The 24,430-nt window shown below is 52.3% G+C and overlaps 6 protein-coding genes across 6 annotated transcripts; 2 read left to right on the top strand and 4 right to left on the bottom strand.

Moving 5' to 3' along the window:
• Positions 1 to 6,959: 6,959 nt before the first annotated feature.
• ACET3X_001772 (uncharacterized protein) lies at positions 6,960 to 8,450 on the bottom strand (the record flags this gene model as incomplete). The annotated part of the gene is made up of 1 exon (XM_069447100.1): positions 6,960 to 8,450. The coding sequence occupies one exon, from the start codon at positions 8,448 to 8,450 to the stop codon at positions 6,960 to 6,962; it is 1,491 nt and encodes a 496-aa protein (XP_069312014.1).
• A 521-nt stretch (positions 8,451 to 8,971) lies between these two features.
• Positions 8,972 to 11,615, bottom strand: ACET3X_001771 (uncharacterized protein; the record flags this gene model as incomplete). Its single annotated transcript, XM_069447099.1, has 5 exons — positions 8,972 to 10,141; positions 10,198 to 10,273; positions 10,681 to 11,027; positions 11,077 to 11,467; positions 11,518 to 11,615. The coding sequence occupies 5 exons, from the start codon at positions 11,613 to 11,615 to the stop codon at positions 8,972 to 8,974; spliced, it is 2,082 nt and encodes a 693-aa protein (XP_069312013.1).
• Positions 11,616 to 13,391: 1,776 nt separating this feature from the next.
• On the bottom strand, positions 13,392 to 14,354 carry ACET3X_001770 (uncharacterized protein; the record flags this gene model as incomplete). The annotated part of the gene is made up of 2 exons (XM_069447098.1): positions 13,392 to 14,177; positions 14,226 to 14,354. The coding sequence occupies 2 exons, from the start codon at positions 14,352 to 14,354 to the stop codon at positions 13,392 to 13,394; spliced, it is 915 nt and encodes a 304-aa protein (XP_069312012.1).
• Positions 14,355 to 15,309: 955 nt separating this feature from the next.
• Positions 15,310 to 16,425, top strand: ACET3X_001769 (uncharacterized protein; the record flags this gene model as incomplete). Its single annotated transcript, XM_069447097.1, has 3 exons — positions 15,310 to 15,512; positions 15,569 to 16,265; positions 16,315 to 16,425. 3 exons carry the CDS (start codon positions 15,310 to 15,312, stop codon positions 16,423 to 16,425), a joined length of 1,011 nt encoding a protein of 336 aa, XP_069312011.1.
• Positions 16,426 to 17,790: 1,365 nt separating this feature from the next.
• Positions 17,791 to 20,100, top strand: ACET3X_001768 (uncharacterized protein). Its single transcript, XM_069447096.1, has 4 exons — positions 17,791 to 18,123; positions 18,178 to 18,531; positions 18,652 to 19,832; positions 19,888 to 20,100. Exons 2-3 carry the CDS (start codon positions 18,307 to 18,309, stop codon positions 19,621 to 19,623), a joined length of 1,197 nt encoding a protein of 398 aa, XP_069312010.1. The 5' UTR covers positions 17,791 to 18,123; positions 18,178 to 18,306; the 3' UTR covers positions 19,624 to 19,832; positions 19,888 to 20,100.
• A 716-nt stretch (positions 20,101 to 20,816) lies between these two features.
• On the bottom strand, positions 20,817 to 23,394 carry ACET3X_001767 (uncharacterized protein). Its single transcript, XM_069447095.1, has 2 exons — positions 22,215 to 23,394; positions 20,817 to 22,135 (listed from the first exon to the last, which is right to left on the bottom strand). The coding sequence occupies exons 1-2, from the start codon at positions 23,025 to 23,027 to the stop codon at positions 20,867 to 20,869; spliced, it is 2,082 nt and encodes a 693-aa protein (XP_069312009.1). The 5' UTR covers positions 23,028 to 23,394; the 3' UTR covers positions 20,817 to 20,866.
• Positions 23,395 to 24,430: the final 1,036 nt, after the last annotated feature.

The following is a 24,430-nucleotide window of genomic DNA, read 5'->3' as shown; positions in this document are numbered from 1 at the left end:
GATGTGGATGGGGTGTATCACCTGGCTCTCGCGTATTCCAATGTGCAGCGACGGGGGGTATATGCGTTGGAAGCTGTTGCCCTGATTTGCCGCAAGGACGTCGCTCCAGATCCGTGGGATGTGCAGCGCCTTCACACTGGCCAGTAGATCTCTCCACATCATCATACCGTCCTGTTGGCGCTAGCTAGATTGGCGGTAGCTTTTCCTAGCCTGACGAACAAAACAACATCTGCAATGCGATGATCGGGCCGCTAAGTCCAAGACCTAATGCAGTCCCGAAGCCCAGTTGGACGGACTTGAGCGCTGGCCAGATATGAGTACGACAGGCATCTACTACTGGGAGAGAGATGACTGCATATAAAACTTTTCGGGTCCAACGTATAGTAGCCACAAGCGAAATGCATGATGCAACGGCTCACCGCATGGCGTTTTCAGTGCAATCAGCGGATTTCGGCTCGTCATGATTAGCACCTACAAACCGCTGACGCTGGATCAGGTCCACATCCCTCGAAACTGGATGTTATCGGAGACAATGCGTGGGTTCAAGACAACACGGCCCGAGCTGAGTCATGTCTTTGCATGGGGCTGATGCGTCAGTTCATATGTACAGATCAGCAAACCACAGCCTGTTTGAGAGAGCCAAATAGTGTTTCACTTGCAGCATGTCTAAACTCCAAACCCCTGCGGGCGAAAAGGGCGCCTCAGCCGTACCCAGCCAGACAAGGTAGGGATCTTCGTCAATTCTAGATCAACGGGTAGCGCTTTCAAGCAACTAATGAAACCAAGTCCAGGGCGTTTAACATGGCCAAAGAACAGTCACGGGTGAGGCGTCCAAACCGTTGCAGCGATACCAAGTTGACTGATGGGAGTAACCTTACTATCGTCTGTGCGAGACTCAAGGTATGCAATTTTGGGGGGCGATTCATGTGCGTCGAGCATACGGCAAATTCAGCAAATTCAGCAACTTCCAGAAGCAATCGAAGATCTCGCCATGCCGGCTAGTTCCACCCATCCCTAGTCTTAACCAAACCAGTGTAAAAACGATAACCCAGCGTCAGCGCACGGTTGTTTCCCAGCTACCCCGTAAAGTGAACCTACCGAAGTTTGGCACCGGTCAGATACCTCAAGAAGCTGCCCCTTGCGCAGGATTCTGTTGCTGGCTACTAGCTCGATGTACAAGAGAGCACCCCGATTCTATTTTTGGTATGTTTAGTACATGTCACACCCACTGAATACACTCGAAGCTGACATTTCGACACTCAGATTTCATTCCAGCGGTGATAGGTGGCTTCTGCAGCGTCACTACACCCAATCTACTAGTGCAATCACTCTTAAGAGTAGGAAACAACGTAAGGTGATGGGTAATCCTGCAGCCAAGTTTTACCAGGCCATCGTTGGATTGCCCGAATCATTGACCAGAGCTGTTGAAGGAATGTGAAGCTACAGGGAGGAGAGCATGTGCGAACAACCACATGTGCTCGGCACTTGACTTCATCACTATCACCGTCCTGATACGCTGGGCTTTCCAAAGTGAACCTGGCCAACGTGTACTGCTGCCGCAGCGCTAAGTTCTATGGTCTCTGTGGGTACCGCGTCAAGCTAGTCAGTCACCTAGACGCTCCAGGCGAGCCTAGAGGGAAGAGACCGTTTTGTTCCTTCGGAGACGGGCTGTATACATCACAAGTGGAGCGACCCACTTGTTCCCGTGGCCAGTTCCTCGAAAGGGTTCGGTTGGTTTTGCCGGTGTACGCTAGGTCCTGAACGCGCAACCTACTAAAAGGTAGCTTTGCAGGGACAGCCATTCCAATCTTGGTCAACTCCGGAACTCTAGAGATGATCTCAAGATCCTATTGCCCAGTGTTGATTATATGCATTCATTGTTGGATGGCGCGCTTTACCGACAGATATGGGTTATGACCTCGCGGCGGCACTAATGGCGGACAAGGAGGGCTGGGGCCTAATCTCTGCGAAGATGCGGGAGCAGCCACGGCAAACAAACAAAAAGCGACGCATTTGCGGAAGGGTCCGACGAAGGGTCAAGAGGAAGGCAGTCTTGCTTTTGCAAATCATTACTGGAGCCAGGAAACTTGCGGGCTTCCGAGCTGGGTGCAAGGAGCATTTTGATTGGATGGCCGTTCACATGTCGTCGCATCGAGTATCGCCTGGAAGCTGGACCTACGTCTTAGGCGTACTGTGGTGGTCATACGACTTGGAAGGCTTGATCCGGCGAGACTTGGCCCTTGATGATGACACTCGTCCGCCATCTCCGAATGGTGACTGAGCAGCCACGAGATACGATAGAGGGATTGCGTAGGAGCAAGTCGCGGAAGCTCCTGCCTAAATCAAACAACCTCGGACAGGGCGTTGTGGGACGTCTGCTGCTTCTTAGGATGCCTGCGCCGCTCAAACAAAGTTGCTACTATCAGCAGGGTCCCACCCTCCTGTACATTACCGGTATGATCTAGCATCGATCGGATCTCATCTTTGGCAATGTATCCATGACATGATATGAGCATGATGCCTATCGCACATCCCCGTAACGCCAATTCGCTGGATTGCAGCGACCGCCAGGAACCCGCATATGTTCCAGCTGCATCAGATCTGTTCGGAGCGAATGCTGATCCGCCGTCCCGATCGATTCATGCCTCGCATCCAGATCCTTTCGCCTATTACAAGGCTTTCGCCGATACGAGCTCGTCGCACCTACGACCGCAATCGCAAGCACAAGGGGGCGACAGACCTTGCGTCGCACAATCTCACGATGGTTACACCTGCCATGACATGTCCGGGGCTGGAGACATGCAGCATGATTTGGACTACCAACAACAGTCCAGAGCTCGAGCCGTTCCCTACAATCTTGCCGTCCGGCTCGCAAATCGGTCCAATGGGGCGCCCTTGGCAACTATCGCGGAGCAGGGTTCCTATTCGACGCTAAACTCCCATGGCTCCTTCCTCAGCGTCGGCCGCTTACCCTCGCTGCGTGTGGTGGAAAATACTTCACCAAGCCGCGCCCCAAGCACACTTTCCCATATTTCAGATCATCGTAACCTCCTGCGCGTCACAGAAAACGCTTCGCCTGAGCACGTGCTGGATGTTCCAAGCAAAGCGTACGATGCGCCTCTGTGCAAGGGTCCCGGGATCTCTCCTCAGGCTAATCATGCCGCTATACAAGATGCGTTGAGCACTACCCAGCCTTCGCAGTCTACAGCATATCAGATCAGCAGGAAAGACCCCGAAGCAAACGCCAGGGATGCGAAAAGCTTCTTTCGTGGCGTCGTACATAACGTTCGAGCTGCCTCAAGAACCCTGTCAAGATCGTCCTCGACGCAGGCATCGCTCGTTGAGCACCACGACGACCGGCCAAAGACGAGCGAGGATAGCCCGCACAGCCATTTACCCGCCTCTGACATGTCTCAACCAAGCGATGATAGACTTGACACGCCATATTGTATGCCTAATGCATCTCATTCCCTGAGCGCAACTAGGCTATTGGTTCCCGAGGATCAGACCAGAAGTGAGCAGATTTTCATGGTAGACCCCGGATCTTCAGCTCATGCAATTTCTTCTTTACTTGTTACCAAACCGTATCCACCGGATTCGCAAAGTACGCTTGCGGTCGTAGCGCAACTACCACCATCTTCGGCTGTACCTCGTTCACGCGAACGCTCCTCTTCTGTGCGTCTTGTGCACCCAGAACCACGCGATGGAGCACACGGAGGCTGTAGTGCTGAAGCGCCAACACTCTCAAACGAAAGCAGGAACACAGTCTCAGCTGGACCCACGTTCTGTCGCGTCTCCACTTCGAGTAACAACAGCCATTCGCTAACAGAGCATGAACGTGCGAGGGAGGCTAGTCGAAACACGAGTTTCTGTAGTACCATGTCCACATCCTACTCGGGAACAGTGGTGGGCGTCGATCTTGACCTTCAGCACGACTTTTCTCATCCAGTGCGCCTCTCGCGTTCGCCCTCACCTATTGCACCGGTATGGTTTACACCACAAATGGCTGAGCTGGAAAGGCAAGCTTCAATTTCCGAGTCTCCCCCTGATACGAATCAAGTTCCTGAAGCGGTACCCCCGCGTTGCTCAATCACCTCATCTGCGTTGACATCTTTACTACCAATAGCTGCAGCATCCGGTATTGTTCGCCCAAACTACGACACACCCAAGATTTCCTTCTTCTCGCCATCGGGCAATCTGATCCAACCAGAAGGCAGCTCAACGCCTGGTGCAACGAGCGCTTCAGACCTTAGCGGCTCGCCCATTGCAACCACATCGCACTGCGATCACAGAACCACATCCGCAACCTATAGTGCCTTTCCCACAACGACATGGCTGCCGCCTCCAAGGCCCTTTTTGAGGCCAATGACCACGCCACCCGCATCGTCAGCTTCGCTCCCTGCGCACCTGCGCTTCCATCACAACTACAGACGTCCTGAGCAGTCACAGATCGACTCTACAGTCAGCTCCACAAAATCCTTCATTGTGCCTGCTCCATCAGTCCACGGCTGTGACGGGATAGTGCGGACCGAAAGTCTTACGCCTTACCCCAAACCGCGTCACTCGTACGAAAAGAACAGGTCACGCCCACAATATAGTCGACGCAAGTCGGCTCGGTCTTACGCCGAAGATCTCAAGTACGAGGCGAGATTCCACAGAGCTCGACTAATCACGGCTATTCTTGCAATCTGCACATCGTCAGGAAAAGGACGGGTCCTTCGCAAGCGAAAGGCTCCCAGCCGTAGAGCCGCAGCAACTGCCTACGTCTGCATGCCTAATCGCACAGATGGGGATACCACTGCTGCCAGGACGAAGCGGATTCACTCCCGCCAAACTACAGACAGACGCGATGTAGGAGTCCTCGGTCCGCTTGCCGGACACATTCTACGAATCTGCTTTTGCCAGCCATTCGATGGCGCGGGGAAGTCGACACACACTGCAGCTACCGAGAACACTTGCATCGGCAAGGGCGATCACGCAGGCAACGCGCAGAGGCGGTCGAAGAAGGAAAGCCCTCGCACAGACACGAAGGAAATGGACGTCGATGCAGTCTTGCCCAATGCCCGGGTGGTCAGCGGACCTGAACGGAAGACCGGCAACAATGTACGCCAACGCACTGCGGTCCGCAAGGGGAAGAGACACTCGACCACCAACACAAATCAACACAGCAGGACGCGAAGTGACAGTGCCGTCAGTGTGGGTGTTGCGCTCAGGACCGCGACTGCGGGAGGCTAATGGTGCCGGCTAGACCGGATCGGCAGTAACAGCTGCCACAGGTGTGGGCACATGTCACGGTCCCGTACCGATTATGACACGAAGCGAGTCTGTCACATCAGAAACGGGCAACGGGTCCGCTGTAACGGGTCTAGCTTCACACGACGAATCTTCACCTGGTGGGTACGGCGGAGCAGAAAGAGGTAATATCAGTACTCCTTTTGGATACAATGAGAGTATAGTTACGAAATGTGATTAGCGGTATTGTGCTAGCGCAAATGAGCTTTTGGGGGCAGTATGCTTGCTTGGAAGGGTAATGGGTATGATCGACAAATGTTACTTCTTTTCTCAATATGGACATGGGATTCTTCCACCAATGATTGCCTTATCATGACTCGGGAGCAGGCTTTCCTATCAAGGGAAGACATGGAATTTGGAGGATTTGGATGTTTTCCCATGTGCTTGTCTCGTCTCGTCTGATCGGTGACTTTGTGTGCGCCAACACATCTTAGCATAGTGGACGGGACGAACGGGAGATTATCTTTTTGCCGGACGCGAGGAAAAGAAAAGAGACATTTGCCATCATCTTCTCGGTTGGCCAAGAGATGCCACACACAACGGTGGGCAATCATGCATACGGAGGATCAAAAAGTTCCAAAGCGTTATTACCCGGTTTGTATCGCAATCTCTCGCACTAACCGCGCGTCAGACACGCCAATCCAGTTTCATACACTTGCGAGTTTCAGCGTTCGGATTCGTGTCAAGTCCAAAGAGCAAGAAGACCCGACGTCGGTGGGGTGAAACTTCTTCACTGTGCATGATCCTGCCGCTTAGCCGGTGGGCCAACCAGCGAACGAAGAAAGGGGTCGAGAAGGGATTGGTAAAGTCGGGATCGGACAAGGACCGGGTGTCGGCGATGTTCTTTGAAAACAGATTGGGGGCAAGTATCATTATCAGAGTGGTGTACTCTGTAGCCACTCAGTGTCTACATGAGAGATGCATGGTGATGGCATGCACACCGATAACATCATCCTTCGCTTCTACCTCGAGTGACTATCCATTGACAAGAGACGGGTATCGACTGTTCGCCCACAGGCACTATCTGCTCTCAATGGCACCATGTCCTTGCGTGGTGACAAGACCACCGATCGACCACGCGTGACCGTCAGACTCGCGTCTTTGAAAATCCCAAAGCTACCCTCACCAGTCGAACACCAGCAACTAGATGTGCGCGAACGCCTCTATTCCTGAGCAGACCCCACCGAGTAACCGAACTCATGCAGCCGGCTCCAAATAGGGCCATTCGCATTCGCAGAACCATGTCTCAGAGGGGGGTGTAGCAAGTGTCGTACGAACCCCTGCTTGTCACGGCACTCCCGACGCCTCACTCCTGCGTTATCGACCCAAGGCCCCGGTAGCGCGCCCTCGGTTCGAGGTAAAGGATGTCAATCCACGTCCATATTCGATCACACATGCATATGCCGCATGACGGCAGGAAGAGAGAAAAAAAAAAGCCAAACCCAAAACCGAACCCGGGTTATCCAGACTGCGCTGCCGTCTCGCCCCGAGTCACGGTTCCACTGTGCAGCAGCCGAGGGTAGGCGAGAAGGCGAGTGCGTGTCGATCGAGTTCTTACACCATGTCATGTACGAAGGATGCGTAAACGGTGGGCGAGTCGGTTCGAGGGGCAAGGGTAACGAGGTTTAGTATCCCGCGGAAGGATGATCGTCGGCCTTGGTAGTGGCTCAATACGGATTGCTTGACTTGTCAGCCCAGAGGTCTTTCCAAAACTGCCTGAAGCCGTATTGTTTCTCGCGGCGTTCGTCTCGCACGCGGACTGGCCCTCCAATGATGTTGTCCAGCACGCTCTTCTGGCCGGAGCTCTGCCAACCATCCGCTTTCTTAGGTGGTTTTCGTGCACGATCGAGAATGGCCCCGGCAAGCTGAGGCGCGACGTCGGCGAAGCAGGAGTTCAGCTCGCGCTGCAGATTGAAGTAAGGTCTTTTGGCTAGCTCGGGTGCTTGGAGATTATAGCTACGCGCCTTGTCGTTCAGGTCTTTGATAGCGACGTTCCAGTAGCTACCCTCAACGCGTTCCCAATCAGGGTCGCGAAAGGGATAAGGCGCGGGTGGTACTTCTGGTTCAGGCGTAGGAACAGGCACTTGCATGGTTTGGGTGGTCGTGTCTGCTACATTGGCTGCTCCTGGATCCTTCGCTACAGCTTCCGGCGAGGCGTCGAGGGTGACCATCTTCGCTACAACCTCTTCCGTGACCACCGGTTCCGCACTCGATCCTTCACCTGCTGGATTTACCTTCAGCCCCCCTGACAAGGTAATCTGAGACATGTGCCCATTATCATCCACGGCAGTCAGTGTCTCTTGTTTCCTCTTTAGAGGATTCGCAATGAGCTCTGCCTTGGCGTACGCTTCTGCTCTTTTGATTTGGTCCAGCAGCGACCCGCCCTTGCTGGCTATCACGCGCGCAGCATGCCTCTTCCAATCCGCCCGTAAACGACTTCTGAACTTGCTTGCTGCCGATGTGAGCTCCTGTTGCTTCTCGATCCACGGCGGCACAATTTCCTGCTTTTGAATAATCTTGTTCATGAAGTATTCGGTCGTGTCGATAAAAGGGCTTGATGCATTGTAGTCCCTCTCCACATTTGCCGTCTTCCCGCGGGGTATATTTTTGAACTGGCCACGAGCAATCGCATCTTCGATTCTCTTATTCGCGAGAGAGGCAAGTCCTTGGATGGATCCAGGGACGATGACACGCGCATGCGGATCGAAGCGATCTTTGAGCTCCTGCAGCCGCTTCTCCCGGTCTACGGCCTCCATGTGTTCGTCGTCTTTGATGGTTGCATACACTGTACTCCTGTCGCGTGCATTGGCTAATCGCAAGCCGCGACCCTCTTTGCTCCGAGCATGTCCGGTATCAATTGACTGCGGTATGGGTACGCCGGGCATCTTCGGGGGTCTCCCCAGTCGCAAGGGCTTGTGGGCATCGTTCAGCATGCGCAGACTGGCATCGTGGAGAGACTCTGTGCCGGACCAGGCTTCGGCTGTGGCAAGGTCGCGTGTGTGGCGAGAGGCGTAGTCGGGCAGATCTGCTTCGGAGGATCTGAGGTTTGCGGATGCGATGCGCTGTTCCAGCTGTGCCTTGAGGTCTGCGCTGAATCCGGCCTCCTCGACAGCCTTGATAGCGCTGTGGCCTCCGGATTCCAACGCTTCTTCGCTCATATCGCGCATTCGTCGCGTGAAAGCGCCTTCTTCCTTCTCAGCTTCCCCTCCCGGCTGCTTCACTCCTTGGCTTGTGCCTCCTTCCTCATGTTTTCCCTCATCTTCCGGTTTGTGCTGTGTAGCCGTCTGCCCATATCGCCTCAGCGGCCTACTCGCCGCAGGTCGGGATGGAACGAAGACATTGGATCTTCGATGCGCGCGCAGACAGCCTGCGCATATGTACTGTCTCGGGAAAGCAAATGCGGGCATACAGAAAAGCCAGGGTGCAGGTATGCAATGTCGAGGAAAAGGTCGCTGTGGGAATTGCAGAAAAGGCAATGTCACACGTCATGAGTGGTGGCTAACTCCAATGTCTAGCGCGAGGCTTATCGATAGCTGCACCAGCCGAGGCTCAGTTGCTATTAGTACCTTGACACACTCCTGGTTCATGAAACTACTTTTACACTTCTACCATAATTTTGTACATGAATTGAATGCTACGTGGACATAGACAAGTACTAAAGGGTCAGGCTCCCACAGAATCATCCACCCGCACCACCGCCCTCCGTGATACCAGCAACTAGCAAATCCAGCAAAGTATGTCTCTTTTCCTTTTCGCTCTTGATCATGCACATGGCAGTAGCCACAAATACTTGATACAGTGTGCTTCTCTTCACCCGGAGGACCCTCGCTGCATCCTCCTCTTCCTCTTCATTTTCGTCTCCTGGCCGGGCGAGCAAGGATGGCGCGTGTTCATCAATCAGTCGCAAGATAACGCTATCAAACAACTCCAGAGTACCATTCTTCCTAGCCGCAACAGATGACGTATAAGTTCCCAGACATGTCTCAACTTGTCCTTCTTCCTTCTCTTTGACTGGCAACTTGGCTACCAGCTTCAAGTGGTTGAAGCGCAACATGAGCCCACAGGCCCGAGATTCCTGAACAGAACTCGTTCCTTTCCAAGAGAAGTCGATGCCTGCATATTGGAAGTGGTAGCATCTTGTGTGACGGGATAGAGGCTTCGTCCACCGCAGGTACACTACCTCACTGGCCATCGCAGGCTCTTCCGACTTATCCTTAGATTCCTGAGCCGCATCAGGATCAAACCCGTCGCCAGTCTGGCGTGTGGCTTTTACAGAGTGAACGTAGTTCTTGCCCGTCTCACCCCACAGTCTCCATGTGCGGGCTTTATAACCCTTGAGCTTGTGATGATCGAGCTTGAGCGCTTTCTTGTCGCCTCCGTTGTGTCGCCATCCGACTACCCCACGCGGATCGATTACGTCCGGTGTAGATGGGAGTAACTGGAGCTTGTATTCTTTCCACCAAGAACCTTCGTGTATCAGAATAGCAGGCCGTGCTGTATACTTGCTGTTGCCAGTGTAAAGAACACGGGGCGGCACATGGAAGGCAAGATAGGGTCGGTGGAGGAAGAAGGCATTCTCGTCTGGTACGACGCGAGGAAGACCGGCGGCTTGACGTTCCTTCTGCTTCTTCTGTCTTGTTTTCTGTTGCTTAGTCGTAGGGCCAGACCGCTGTTCTAGCACAGGGTCGACGACTGGTGAGATCCATTTGTGACACTCGTGCTTTTCGTAGATATGGAATGTCGATCTCGGCCCATTACTGGTTGGTAGCGGTAGGTCATCTTCCACAGGCAGACGAGTGATCTCGACGCCTTCAGTCGATGGTATAGATGTCGTCGTGGTTGTAGGACCCTATCTGATGTCAATATAGATGCAACGAGAAGTTGCGGATGTCAGCACAAGGATACCTTCCTCTCGTCCACTTCGTCAAGCTGGACCGTACCGGTGTCTTCTGGCTTTACGACAGTCGCCATAGCCGCCGAACTACGAGATTCATTCCTCATACATGACAAACCCACTAGTTGCTTTGGCTAGCGACCTCCTATATGTTGTGGTCTCCAAGATTACCAGCTGATGCACGAGGGGTCGTGCCAAGCCTGTTGTGGAGGCTGAGCTCCTCGCTTTGCTCGTGTTGATATTGCATGACATGCCGTCCAATAGGAGTCTCGCAGCATGCGTTACTTTAGGGAGTGCGTGATAGTTCCATAGGCCAGCATCATTCTGAAAATGTGTGAGCACATACACGGGCTCGCAAGGCAGACCAGACCTAAGGTAGGGTCTGCAGTGGGTGCGACACATCGCGACCGCACATGCGGCATCTCAGAGCTCTTGAGTATTGTGACGCAATGTCAACGTGCCTTCCAAACAGTGCATTCCAGGATGCTATTTACTGACTCTCAAGCACCCTCTTCGCGCCGTCACTGATGCGCTTGACCTCTTCGTGTCCCTTCTTCACCACGTCTTCCATCTTCTTCTTCGCCCTTTGCAAATCATCTGGCAGAACCTCGCGGTTGACCTCAAATTTCCTCAGCTTCTTGTTGTGTTCCTGTCGCTCTTTCTGTATCGCCTTGTCTGCGCGCTCGGCGGCTCTGACAGCCTCCGCTACGGCCATGCGACGTGACTCTCCGGTCGGAGGCGGTAGCGGGACCTGAATCGTGAGAGGGTTGATGGACTCGGGTGCGAGGGGCGTGAGCGAGTGCGGTGAGGATGCGATGGCGGTGCTGATGGGCTTGATGTGCTGTCTGGTATCAATGCCTGATGCTGTCGTAGTGATGGTTTCAACGTACCGCTTCTTCGCCACAAATTACGTTCAACACTCTCCCCCTCGGAACGACCTGCGCAATGTCGCCCAGCTTCACAGTCTCTTTGCCGTGTCCTGCCGTGCCTAGTTGCACTTTCAAGCTTTCTACGATCTCCGGGTTCAGCCTTCCTCCACTACGCAGCTGACTAAGATCGTGTGTGAGCTTCTCCAGGGCCTTGAGGATCTGTGCCTCGAGCCCCGAGACATCGTAGGCTTCATCGGTGGGTGTGAGGGGCCCCGGGTTGGTCACGGGCGGGGTCGAGTCGGTTCGCGCATGGGCTTTGTTTGCTTTGCCGGCTTTCTTCTGTAATTGTGTGCTCACTGAAAAGGCTCGAGCGGCATGAGAAGAGCATTGCGGTGTTGGGCGCAAAAGAGGACTATGTGGTGTGAGCGGAGGGGTTCGCGTAAAACAGCAATTGGAGCTTACATTGTACGGCTAGGCGCTGCAATTGACCTCGAAGATGCACACAACGAGCTTCTTGAGCTAAGACGTAGTGCTGCGCGGGGTATGGCGGTGCGTGACATGATTATTGGTACTGAAGGATATTGCGCTGCTTGCTGGTACAGCTATTTGGAGATGCACGGACGATACTTAGCACGCGACGGGGACGTCATCGCGTCGCCGACACCTCCAAGAAAGCCTAGCACATTCGATTGTGACTTCTTCCATGAAATACGTTCAACTCTCCGTTTCATTTCCTACATGCTGAAATCATACAACAGCGATGACTACATTACAGCGTGCCTTTGGGAGGCAGATCACGGACCGCTTCACCCGTCAGAGGGTCCCGATACCAATTCTCTTCTGGATCGTTCAAGCACTCGCCCACGGTTACCAGCTTGAACCCCCGCTCCTTCGCGTTTTTGATCATAAACGGCGTCAAGCGATGCACCGATTGATGGTGCGTATCATGCGCTATGCCCAGCCAGGCGCGGATTCCATCACGGTTACTCTTACTCGTAATCTTTTGCATAAAGTGCTCCTCGGTGAAGGTGTAATTACCTGCCCAGTCGCGACCCTCAATCTCATTCGAAGTCTTGCGTCAGAGTTAGTTTGCTTCTTCATGTTCCCCCGGATACAGCGGCAGCCTCCATACTCACCACATGGTACCCGAGCTCTCCGACGTCGGCCTGGCATCCGGCTTTGCAGCTGTTGAATGGTGGGCGCATGTACGTCGGGAAAAAACCTAAGATGTCGACGAACCCAATCTCTCCCTTTATGAGTTCATGTCTCCGCCGCTGCGTATCCAGCTGGTCCATGTCTGGGTGGCTCCAGGTATGTCCAGCAATCTGGTGTCCTTCATTGTACATCCTTCTTATAATTGCAGGGGTCTTATCGCTGCGATGATTGATCAAGTCTTCATACAACTTCATACCCTTGACGAAAAAGGTTGCCTTGACATCATGTTCCTTCAGTATGTCAAGCAGATCGGGGGTCCATTCTGAGGGTCCATCGTCGTACGTAAGTGCAAGTGTGTTTTCCACTGTGCAACTCGTGAACCTCTTTCCGTACGGAATGTCCCCAAGCTCTGGCCTCGGTGTATCCGACGTATTAAATCCCGGTGGCCATTCAGAGCCATCACACGCTAGTCCAAACTCTTCGAGGCACGTTGAGACGCCAGAATTGTTTGGATCAGTCACGTAGTAGCACTACGCACGTTGATTAAGAGAGTGGTTGATGGGAGAGTTTTTGATTACTCACATCTTTCGAGCAGCATTGGCTACAAGACAACTGGCGAACCCCTGGTCCACACCTTCCATAGGTAAGGTTCGCGACGCTAACGAGCGGCTGTGCTACGGGACATGTCTTCCCCAGCGGATAGTAGTAAAAGGGACTGAAAGCCCCTAGTGCACTAGTCATGGTGGATTGGATACCTGGCTGACTGACTTGGGGGATAGTTCGGCTTTTGTAAATCACATGTCGGCGGTAGCAATGTAAGACGATTGCGTGCGCTTCCCGTCGGAGCTGCCATGTTTGAATTCAAACGTTGGTCGCGGGATGGATGCATCCTCACCGCTTCTGGATGTTGAGGCTGCCATGAGCCATTTGAGCCGCATGAAACCACAGTAGGCCCGATGTCAGCGGATCCGTACTAGGCACCGCCAGTCGTGCTGCGGGAAAGATCTTCCCCCTCGGGCATTTACACGGTCCGATAGCTTCTGTCTTTCGGCTAAGTAGCTTTCTTCTACTTATACTGAGTCGCCAAAAAGTGTATCTTCCGACACAGCTGCCAGCCGGAGAAAGCTAAGGAATCTTTTGGAAATGGAACTCAGATCGTTTTACAGTAGCCGTTCCGTCTGTCATCGGTTCCAAACATCAACCCGCACATCTTCCAAGGTATCTAGAATGTTGTAGTCCAGGCCGGGTTGTTTCGCAGCCACCATAATCGCGTCGAATGTCTTCAATACGTCCGGTCTCCATGAGCTGTCTTCCAGTTTCGGAACCTCAGGTACGGCGTCCTGGTTTACCAAGGGATCACCAAACATCAGGTCCACTTCGCCAGACTGGCGCATGTAGTTGAGTAATTGTAAGCCGGGCGAATTGGAAAGATCCGACTGGCCGGGCTTAAATCCGACTCCGACTACGAGAAGACTGGGCCGGCGTGTCGCACCGTGCTTGCGCTGGGCATCTTCCAGCAACGAGATGAGAAGCTGGCTGGCGATGCGCGAAGGTCGTGACATTGTTCGTTCATGAGCTTGCTGGAGGAGTGGTAGATTGCAAGTCGACAAGAAATAGACTGGGTTGCAGGGGATGCAATGACCACCTATGCCTAGTGATGGATACATAGGCAGATACCCAAAGGGTTTGCTTGCGGCGGTGTGTGCCACCTCGAAAGGATCGATTCCTAAACCTTGGCAGGCGTCTGCCATCTCGTTCGCGTAGGCAATGGCTACTGTCCTTTGGCAGTTCTCGTACAGCTTTGACATTTCCGCGACCTCGGGTTTGCTGACTGGTATGACGGTATCGAACACTGTCTCGTATAATCGTGTGATGGCATTCAGTGAGCCTGGGACGACGTCGTCAAGTCCGGAGACAACTTTGGGTATCGATCTGGGAGGAGGCTCGACTCGGCCAGGGTCAATTCTCTACTCGAGTGTCAGCCGTCAATTTCCCACTCTATGCGGGATGCTTACCTCTGGTGACATCCCGGCAAAGATGCCACGCGAAGCAGCCAGCGGTCCCAGGAACTCTCTCGTCATCCCAACCGCGACCGTACTCTCTATCACCACGATGGACTCGCTGTTCACATAATTCGAGAGCATGGCTATTGCGCTGCAAATGTGTGAGGAGTCAACCTTGCCGTCCAATCCCACAATTGTCGGTACGCAGACGAGAAAGCGAGACGCATCTTTCAAGTCTTTTTCATCATTCGAGAGCTTGATACGACTTCTTGAAGAATACTTCGAACGCAGTCTCTCTATTCGTGGGACCGATATATCATATCCAATGACCTGGAAAGCGGAAGAGAATACTTCCATGAGATGTTCTCCGACATAGCCAACTCCGATGATTGCGATAATAGGTGCTTTATCATACTCATTCGAGGACGAGGTAGTCAAGGCCGATGGGCTTTGGGATGCTGTGAACGCTGATGAAATCATGTTGCAGAAAAAACGAATCGTGCCAATAAATGCAATACGCGGGTAAACACAGGGGTGGCTCTGCTGTGAGGATCTCTGATTATATGGGTGATTAGATATTCAGTTCTTGGTAACACCTCTGGTCATGCAAGGCTGCACACGCACGTTCCAAGCCCGTCCTGACACACTAAACCATACCATTGATCGCAAAATTTGATTCGGCAACGTTACACTAAACGCAAGTCTTGATACTTCGCAAGGTTAGCTTCGGCATTGCAGCGGTCCGCCAGTCTGATAACACCGGTGTCACCCCGAGCAGGTGTGGAATCAAGATGGGGACAAAATCCTGAATAAACGTATCGGGAAAGAGGGACCTGCATATGCAGGTCACGGTACGACGATCATGTCATTAGGGGTCTGGAAGAACTTCGGAGCTGCGTTTTGCGTTTTACCCTGATGTACACCGCCTGACACTGCTACTACACTCAGCGTTCTGGATACTTGGATGGTGTGGAGACGACTGCGCAGATCACCCCTTGGCCCGTTTTGCACCGAGAAAGGTCTGCGAACTACTAAACATCGCCATGTTGCTCTCCTACAGTGTTCGTCATACCATACCACCAAGCAAAAACCTTCCATGGCGATGGAAATTCTCGAGACACCGAGCTCAGGAGCTCATTTTGCGGGCAACATCAAGAATACACCCAGCAAGCTCCGCAAAAGATCCTTCTTGTTCTCGTCCCGAACCCTATCTAGCGCAATCGAACATCTGCCAACCGTCGACGCGCGTCGGCTGAGGATCGAGAAATATGTGTTGCTATCTGTTTTGATACCGCTGAAGTAAGTGGGCCATCACTCATCATACAAGAATCGAGTCAGTAAATAACAGATCATAGTTGCGTCTTGCTTTACATGTTCGCAGATTGGTCCAGGTTCTTTTGGTACCTGATCCCAGAACTGATGCTCCGAGTTACTGTGGATTGCACCGAGATAACGCTCGTCATAATCTTCTTCATCGTAAGGCGATTTTACCGGCGTCAGCCAAAGATACCAGAGAAGCCGGAAAGCCTGGTCTACTTGATATGTTGCTACAATGAGTCGTATTCGGAACTGATGAACTCATTGGATTCGTTGGCGGAGCAGCAGTCATTAGATGCTCACAAGAAGGCCATTGTTGTAATCTGCGATGGCCGAGTCAGCAGCAAGGGCGAACCCAAAACAGCTGCCGCCTACCTGAAGGAGGATATTGTCGAGCGTCCAAGAAGTACGTCCATGGCTCAGGCATATACTGCGTGGGACGGTGCTCCAATGGACGTTGAGATCATCAAGGGCGAATTTAGAGGGCTTCCAATCGTTTGCGTTATCAAGAACGAAAACCGAGGCAAGCGAGACGGCATCGTTCTCATCCGATCGTTCATGCACAAGTTCAACCAGCGCCACTCAAGCCCTTCGTTGGCGATGCTCTCACCCGAGCTCTTCGCCGAGCTGACGAAGTTTCTTGAGAAGGCGTCGATCCAGTCTGTGGATTATGCCGTTGGAATGGACGCGGATACCAGGTTTGAAGCAAAGTGCGTCTTCAACCTGATGCAGACTGTAAGAGAAGATGACCATATTCAGGGAGTGACTGGTTACATTCGACCAGATCCAAGAGCCTCCGGTCCATTTTCGTTTGCTTACCTCTACCAAAATGCCGAGTATCTGGTTGGTCAGCACCGCCGTCGTTTTCGCCAGAGCCTCACTAGCGGCAAGGTGACTTGTCTTCCCGGATGTTGCCAATTGCTGCGGATTACAGAGTATACCTGCGGTGATCATATCCTGGGCAAATTCGGGTATTATCCGAAGGGCACCGATGGTCTGTTCCGAACGATCCGATCCATGATGAGCGAAGACAGGGACCACATTTGTCTGGTTCTCTCAGAATACGAGCACGTCCGGACACGGGTATGCCTTGCTGCGCGGGCGTACACAACAGTGCCGACGACTCCTTCGGTCTTGTTGAGTCAACGGCGTAGATGGACTTTAGGGCCACTTACAAGCGACAGTCTCCTCATCAGTCGTAGGTCGACAGGCTGGATCGAGAGAGTAGCCGCGTTCTCTTCTGTGTTGCACTGGATCGTGAACCCGGCGCTCTATCTTTCGAGATACTACCGTACGTACCCCTGCAGCTGCGACTGCCGATACTACTCTGACATCAGACTATAGGACACCTTGACAGCCAAACAAAGTTCACTCTGTTCCATCTTGGGAATCTCCGGCTGGCGTATGACCTGCTGGTGGTCCTCGCAGCCTCTGATTCGCTTCTTGATACCTTTCAGTCGTTTATTGGCATTTTGTTGTATGGCTTCCTTGGACCGACTGTCAACTTCATCACCCAGCTCTACACCCTGTACAAGTTGGACGATTTCCGGTGGGGCAAGACGCGCATAGGTGTCGCGGACAAAACGAAGTAGAGCGGTCATATTGGTCCAGGGCTTATTTTGTCAACAGTGCCACGCGTAGGACGAGAAAGTGGAGAGAGGCTGGGGTCCTTTGTCCCCCTGAACTAGTCACGCCTACCAATCGGAACGCGGCCTGCTCGTCACCCCTCTTGACACCCGACAGGGCTGTGAGTGAAACTTGCGACAACCGTTTGCGTGTTTACAGTTTGTTCGGCCGTCGCATCTACTTTCCCTACAGAGCAAGCTCTTCTAGCAGGCGACTTGTTAAGCTTACTCGGGTAGATGACGCCGTGCTCGCACCTTCTGGTCTTTGCCTTGACAACCTGACAAATTCTTGCGACACCACGGCTTATATATTTGTCCGGCATGGCATTGATCGTCCTTGCCGTTCTACGTCGTCCGTAGTACAGGTAGAGTGCTGACACCGGTTACTCCTTTGTCTGACGCAGATATTGCCCGCGAGCTGTATAGCTTACTCGCCCTGCAGTAGCCGGTGTTAAATAGACCGCTAAGTGAGGAGAACGCAGGCATGAGGGCGCGCAAATGTAGCACAGGAAATGAGGCTCAATAGAGCTTGGCGTTGAGTCAGTCGAAGGTTTTGGCAGACGTGTCAAGCAGATGATAAGGCCCTGTCAACCACGCCTAAGCCACGGCCTGACATGACCGCCCATGACCGCCCATCAACAACGCATCACACCAAAACGCGGCTCCGCCCATTTGCTCCAACGCGCAACCCATGCGTCTGCGCAACGGGGAACTCGAATGCGCAATGGGCTTGTCAGATTTTAGAGCGACGGCATGTCCGTTGCAATGTCAAAGTAATCAAGTCCACAGCTATTTGGCCGTCCCTCGGCCAGTAAGGGATGCTTGCTGCGACCAGCAACCTTGACTGCCTCGCTCTGCCCGCCGCCAGACCGCCCTGTTTCCGCCACACTGGAAGAGCTGCACAGGTATGAACGTTGCAATTTGCTCCACGATCTACCCGCAGGCATGTGCATCCTTCCCTATGTAAGGTAGCCTACCCCAGGTTTCTTCCATCCCGTTTTGCTGTCTCTCACCCGCCCGAGTCGCTATTCAGCTTTGACCCACTTTTCGGCGCGCACTTCGCTCATTACACCCAACACTCGAGGACAGCCGCCGTACATGGCTCCAGTTCCAGCTTCACTCTTCTCTGAGGATTAACAAGATACGAGCCCATGGCACCGCTCAGCAACATGGATTTGCTCGCTTTGGCAAAGCGCATGCCCGAAACAGCTACCACACGCACTTCACCACCGACAAGAGAGAGTATGACTACCGAGGGCGGCTTTCTCGAAGCGTGGGCTCAAGGATACAACGTTGGCAGCTTAATTATCCTTATTCTAATCGTCTTCTGCAACTACCGCTCTGGCATATTGCTTCACAAGCTTATTCTACTTGAGGTGAGTGTTATAGATGCTGCGGCAGAGTGTTGTTGCTTTTGGGCTGTCGCGTGACAGCTTCTACAAAAGTTCAGCTATGCAACTCGCCTCAAGCCACACACAAAGTACTGACAGACTCAGCTTGTTCTTGCTATTTGGCACGGCACCTTCATCTTCGTCGAAGACCCCAGCTACGGCTGGTACCTCAGCGCGACTGCCACCCTGCTTTTCATATCCTATTTCCTCCATAATATCGTATCTTGGCTCAAGATTCGGCCGTTCTTGCCACGATGGGGCTCTCGATTCTTCATCATATCTCTACTCTGCGTTCAACCCTTCTGGATAGCGGAGGCATGGTCGAACTTTGCCTACTTCAATCAACTCAAAGTCGGCTCCAGCGTCAACGTTCGTATGCGACCTTGGGAGGCTCTGTTCCGTGATCCTTGGTGGATATTTACCACCTGGCGGCTCATACATGCTATCAAGAAGACTTACGCCTTCAGTCTTTGGACCCTAGTCGGTATAAACAGGAGGTTTGGCGTCATGCTGACATGCATGATCATTTCCATTGCCTTTCTGCTGACCGACGTTGCTGTCAGCGCGGCAAAGGTGACAGCCACCAGCGGTATCAACCCGTACTGGCGGTTTGCGCTTGTGTTCAAGTGCGCATCCGATACCATCTTCCTTGACGACTTCAAGTCCGTCCTAGATGATATCATCGCACGCAAGTTCAGCTCCGTCGGTGACTCCATGCGCTGCGGCTCGACACCAGGGAGCGGACACCAGAAGCGCTCGCGCTCCGCCTCGCGCAACGAAGAGTTCATCGAGTGCAGCACTCTCGAGCAGCCCGAGATCTTGCCGTCACATAGCGACCCGCCCAAGACCATGTCGCTGCCTAAATTCCGCTCCCCGTTCTCGAAGACACATACATCACCAGAAGTCCCGACCATTCATGTACAGCAGGCTGAAGCCGAACCGTCGAGGAATCAGAGTCAGGATAGTTGGGACAGTCAAGGCCCCGTACTACCCAGACCAGCGCACACTGTATATCGCAACCCGGAGTTACGGACAAACGGGGGCGATGGGAGCTTGCTGATCGGCAGGCTGGTCTGAAGGGGTTGTGATGGCCTGCAAAATCGTGAGACACCACATGCGGGTTCCTCACGGCTCTGCATATACATATCTGCGACAGACGAGGTGTCGCATCATTCGGTATCTCATCAAGCGTGCTTTTGAGCATACAAAAGTCCTTGAACCTATGAGCCTCGGAGTTTTCTCAAGCACGAGGGCTTCTTTATTTTTGAAGCAAACGGCATCATCAAGTAAGTCATGATCCTGGCATTCTCGTAGTGTCAGCGCGGCTGACAGTCGCACCAGAAGCGCTACAGCTTGCGATGCTGCGGGTGCCAGCACCAGATTGACGAAGGACGGCGTGCGATAATGAAACGATAATCTGAACGGACGCGACAGTTGAAGCAACTGAAGGAGGAGGCGGAAGAAGGACAGCATCTGAGAATGATGCTTTGTATGATACCCTGGCGCCATCTGCAATTTTACAGTGTAATAGCGAGCCACTGAATGTATAAAATCTCCCATCCGCATACACCCACCGCACCTTGTTTGCGAGCCTCACACGCTTTGCAGAACCCCGCATGTGGGGAGGCACGCAGCGCTTACGTCCCACGACAGGTATCACGCGACTCCTCTTACCCAAGCCACGCGCTAGCTCCGCTGTCGTAAGGCTGATTTCGTGAACATGGATGCCCGCCTCAGCCTCGTGTGCTCGCCTGTCGAACTATACGCCTTGTTTCATTACTCTGACGAGAGAATGAACTCGATTTATTGCTTTGGGTCACTCTCTCCGCAGACTCGAACGCGAAATGGAGACAATGTCAGGGCGCGATGGCCATTGGTACGACGTGAACAACAGAAGTAGAAGAGTTGTGCGATGGTAGTGGCTGGCACATACGCTATATGCGATCCTTGGGCTCGTCGAGTTCTCTGCTGATATCGATGAATCAATGAATGTGCTCATTGTGACAAAGGGCTATACCCTATGACTAGATGCTGCTTCGATAATGTTAACCCTTCTGCTGCTAGCGGTTGTGTGTTCGTGTACGGTCTTGAAAGGAGGACGTGGAAATGGATTTTCGTTGTGGAAGGAGAAAAGATTGGAAAAGCAGACAAAAAGAAACGAAAGAAAAACAAACACGAAGAGCTCATTCTATGCTTACGGGAAGTAGGTGGAGAGATGGTGTGACTGACTATCATCTGTAAGACTCAATATAATGTAAGATGCGGTGCTGCGCGTTGTAACGTGAGTACTATTCTTATCCTCTATCTTTTACAGTATTCTTCATATCCAACCACGTGGCGCCTGAACAGCGGGATGTGGTGGTTGTGGTGAACTACTCAGTTGACTCTGACCAGATACTCTCCACCCCGTCTTTGGTAGCAGCCTTATCCGGACTTTCTTTGTCTCGTGTACGGTATCCCAGGATTTCGATTCTGTAAACTGAGTCTGCATCTCCTTTGGCAGACTGTAGATAAGGGTCGGCATTGCAGATGTCTTCCAGATGCCTGCTTCTGTATCCTTGGACGTTTTGATAATTGTCGAAACCAGAAAGACAAAGCTTAGGACCAGCAGGAGAAGTGGAAATGTAAGCCATTCCCATCTAACGGACACAAAAGTGTCTTTGGAGAATGCGTGACCTTCAACATCCTGACGACTGGGTGCTGATCGTATTATGTTGGTCAGCGCTGTAGCCAGCCTCTCCATGTGTTTCGTGACGTTGTTTGGGCCAACCCACGGGTTGAAGAAGAGCGTTTGGTGCCATGGGGCACCACTCTTCCATGTCTTGTAGCGTAAAATAGGAGGAGCTGATTCGTTGGCATGAGTAGTGTACGCGGGGAATATATCGGTGAAGCCTTGCATTATTGATAGAGCAGTAGCGTTTGACACACTATATTTGGCGGGCTCAGGATTGCCAGTGATGTCTTCTACTTCGAGAGTGATGTTGTTCATGTAGAAGATTTCGAAATATTCTCCAGTCTCATCGTTGGCAGAGAAGGATTGCCAAGGAAACGGACCAGAGGTAGTGTTGAACACTGTGTCAAGAACCTCCTCACTATACCCACCAGATGTGTATGAAGATCTCATGGTTTTGACACACCAAGAGAGATGACACTCCTGCGCCACGGGGGTCTCGTTCCGGTACACAGATTCAGCTGTGCCATCGCTCGTGGAAACGATCAAAACGTCTTGGATACTGTGACGTATGTGCTTGAAATTGATTGAGCCATTGCCGTACAAAGGTTCTTTCGAGGTTATCTGAGTCAGTGGCAGAGTGCGCATGACCAGGGCTTCGCCGGCGGTCAAATTGCCCGTGTCCCATAGATACCCTGACATCAACGTCGGATTGTCACTTGTCGCGTTTAGAAAATAACCACACGCCGTTGCGTTAGGGTACGGCTTCTCGAGATCGAATAAACCCTGTGAATCGGCCGTCCAGTCTGCAGTGTGCGACAAACATGCGAATGAGAGATGAGCAGATATATCCGCGCATTGACTGCAAACACCAAGTGTCTTGTACAGAGGCCACGTACAATTACTGGTCGGGCAGAACTAAATACAGTCAGCTTGTGTAAAAATCATTAACGGAACTAGTAGAACAAGGATGAAACCCGCAACGCATAGCACTTACAACCGAGATGTCAGGGCGAACGGCGTTTCCAAATAAGACTGGCCGAATTCCGTCGCCATAGGAAAACTTTTCGATCACCAAGAACGTGTCTTTATCGTCTGAAGCATTCTCATAGCCGTCCAGGTACTCTTTTGGGTAGCCAGCTTCGTATGTATATGCCTTGGGCGCTGCCGCGAGAGTTTCCTGGAGAGTCCAACGGTCGGAAATTTCAGCAACTTGTTGGAAGAACGTATCGATAGCAAGGAGTAGAAGTATCAAGAGAGCACCAAGTGCTGCTAATGAGCGGCCTTTCGTACGATATAGAAGCATTAATGCCCCTAGCGGTCCACGAGAAGCTTTGTCGAAGATCTCGAAATCCCACATAGCCTTGGAGTTGTGAAACCAGTTCCATTTCAACTGACCGAGCGCTTCTGTTGTTGGGACTATCAAGGCGGCAGAAGCAACCTTTCCCAGCACGTTAGTCCAGGTAAGGAAGGCACCACTTGAGGACATTGGTTGGTCTTTGATACGGACATATATCAAGACTATCGCGATCATGGAACATGCGCTGACGAGCCAACTCGACATTTCAAACAGCCATCTCTTGAAGACATTGTCGGATGCGTTGTACTCTGCCAACTTTCTCTCGATCCGTTGTGTGAAGTCAAGCGATGATTTCTCGTTCTCTGATGATTCCAGCGACCCAGGCGTACACGGTCGTCGATATCGATCGCCTTGTTGTGTGATTGGAAAAGCTCGCTGTCTTGTGGCTGTCGAAATGGGAGCCATTATTGTAGGGCTTGCATCGATATAGCGTGGGCCGTGGCTGTCCATGGGGATCGTGAGTGATGATTATCTTGTTGGAAAGACGGTCGCCGAGGCTTGAAATAAAGACAATCGCGAACCAACGTCTATGAAAGTGTATAGACTGGACGTCCAGGTCGTACTAAATGTCCGACCATCATAAGAACATAGCGCCAAGTTGCGCGTACTTCCTTCTAGAGTTGAGCGTGCGCTTCGTTATCGTACGCCTATAGGAGCTCCGCTGTTAGCGCTGCGGCACAGCGACAAGCTGGCAGCTGCTGCACGTGGTGGCCGGCATTATGACACTGTAAGACCGGGTATCGCGATATTAAAGGCACTCGCGAACTTGAGTATTGCTTGTTGTTCAAGAATGGAGATGGAATCTAGTCGATGCGGTTTGGGTGACAATGACAGGGAGCCGTGAGGGCGAACAGGAGATATTGGCCGAGCTAAGCCTCATCAAGCGAGATCAGCTCCGCGATGACGATGCTCGCATTGTATTTCGCCGAAATCGGCACTAATACCAGTCGCTATGCGCTATGTCAATTTGCTCATAATGTAGGCTGTGACATCGCTCAAAGATCTTCGGTATGTCATGGTGATACGAATAGCTTATCACAAATCTTCGTTATTTGTATGTACGCATCGTATGCAGAGGTTTGCAACTATATGAACCCCGGCGGAGCCGACGGTGCCGGTTGAATTTGGCCAGAAACCCGCCATCCTTGTTTCGGCATCAGTCTGATTCTGACCTTCTTTGACCTCCTCTTCGAAATAGATCTCGACGTCGCAGACGTTGTGAGTCCCTGTTGCAGGTCTTTCGGTAGACTGTATATCAGCGCTGGCATAGCCGAAGTCTTCCAGGTGCCGATGCCGTCGTATGTTTTTTGTGAAGTTTTAATCATCGTAGCTACCAAAAATCCGATACTCAGAATAAGCATGACCAAAGGAAAGGTGAGCCAGCCCCATTCAACTCTCACATATGTCTCCGATGAGGAAGCGCTCCCAATGATCAGTTCGTTGCTGTCAGCATCTGACCTGACAACATTCGTCATAGCCCGTGCAATTCTTTCCATGTGGTAGGTAACGTTGTTGGGAGCAAGCCAAGGGTTGAAGTGCACTTCTCTGAATCTAACTTGGTCCGTAAAGCTGGTTCGGACCTTTAGGTATGGCTTTGCTGAAGGATCGGAGACAGTAATCATGGAAGGAAATACCTCATCCAGAACAATGACCGTGAGTAAGAATGTATCATTGGAGACGCCGAAAGAAGCGATATTGCTGTCGTTAGAAGGTGGAGTTATCATAATGTTCTCATGGAACTCCGTATACGTGTAGTCGCCCGGAATCTGCTCGGCCCACCAGGGGTAGTCGGTTGGTGTTGTATTTGTGAAAGTCTCGATCACCTGCTCTTCATAGCCCCCCTGTGCGTACGA

The sequence above is a fragment of the Alternaria dauci genome, chromosome 1 (genome assembly GCF_042100115.1).
Source record: "Alternaria dauci strain A2016 chromosome 1, whole genome shotgun sequence".
NCBI classification, from domain to species: Eukaryota; Fungi; Ascomycota; class Dothideomycetes; order Pleosporales; family Pleosporaceae; genus Alternaria; species Alternaria dauci.
This window is presented reverse-complemented; position numbering and strand designations above follow the sequence as displayed.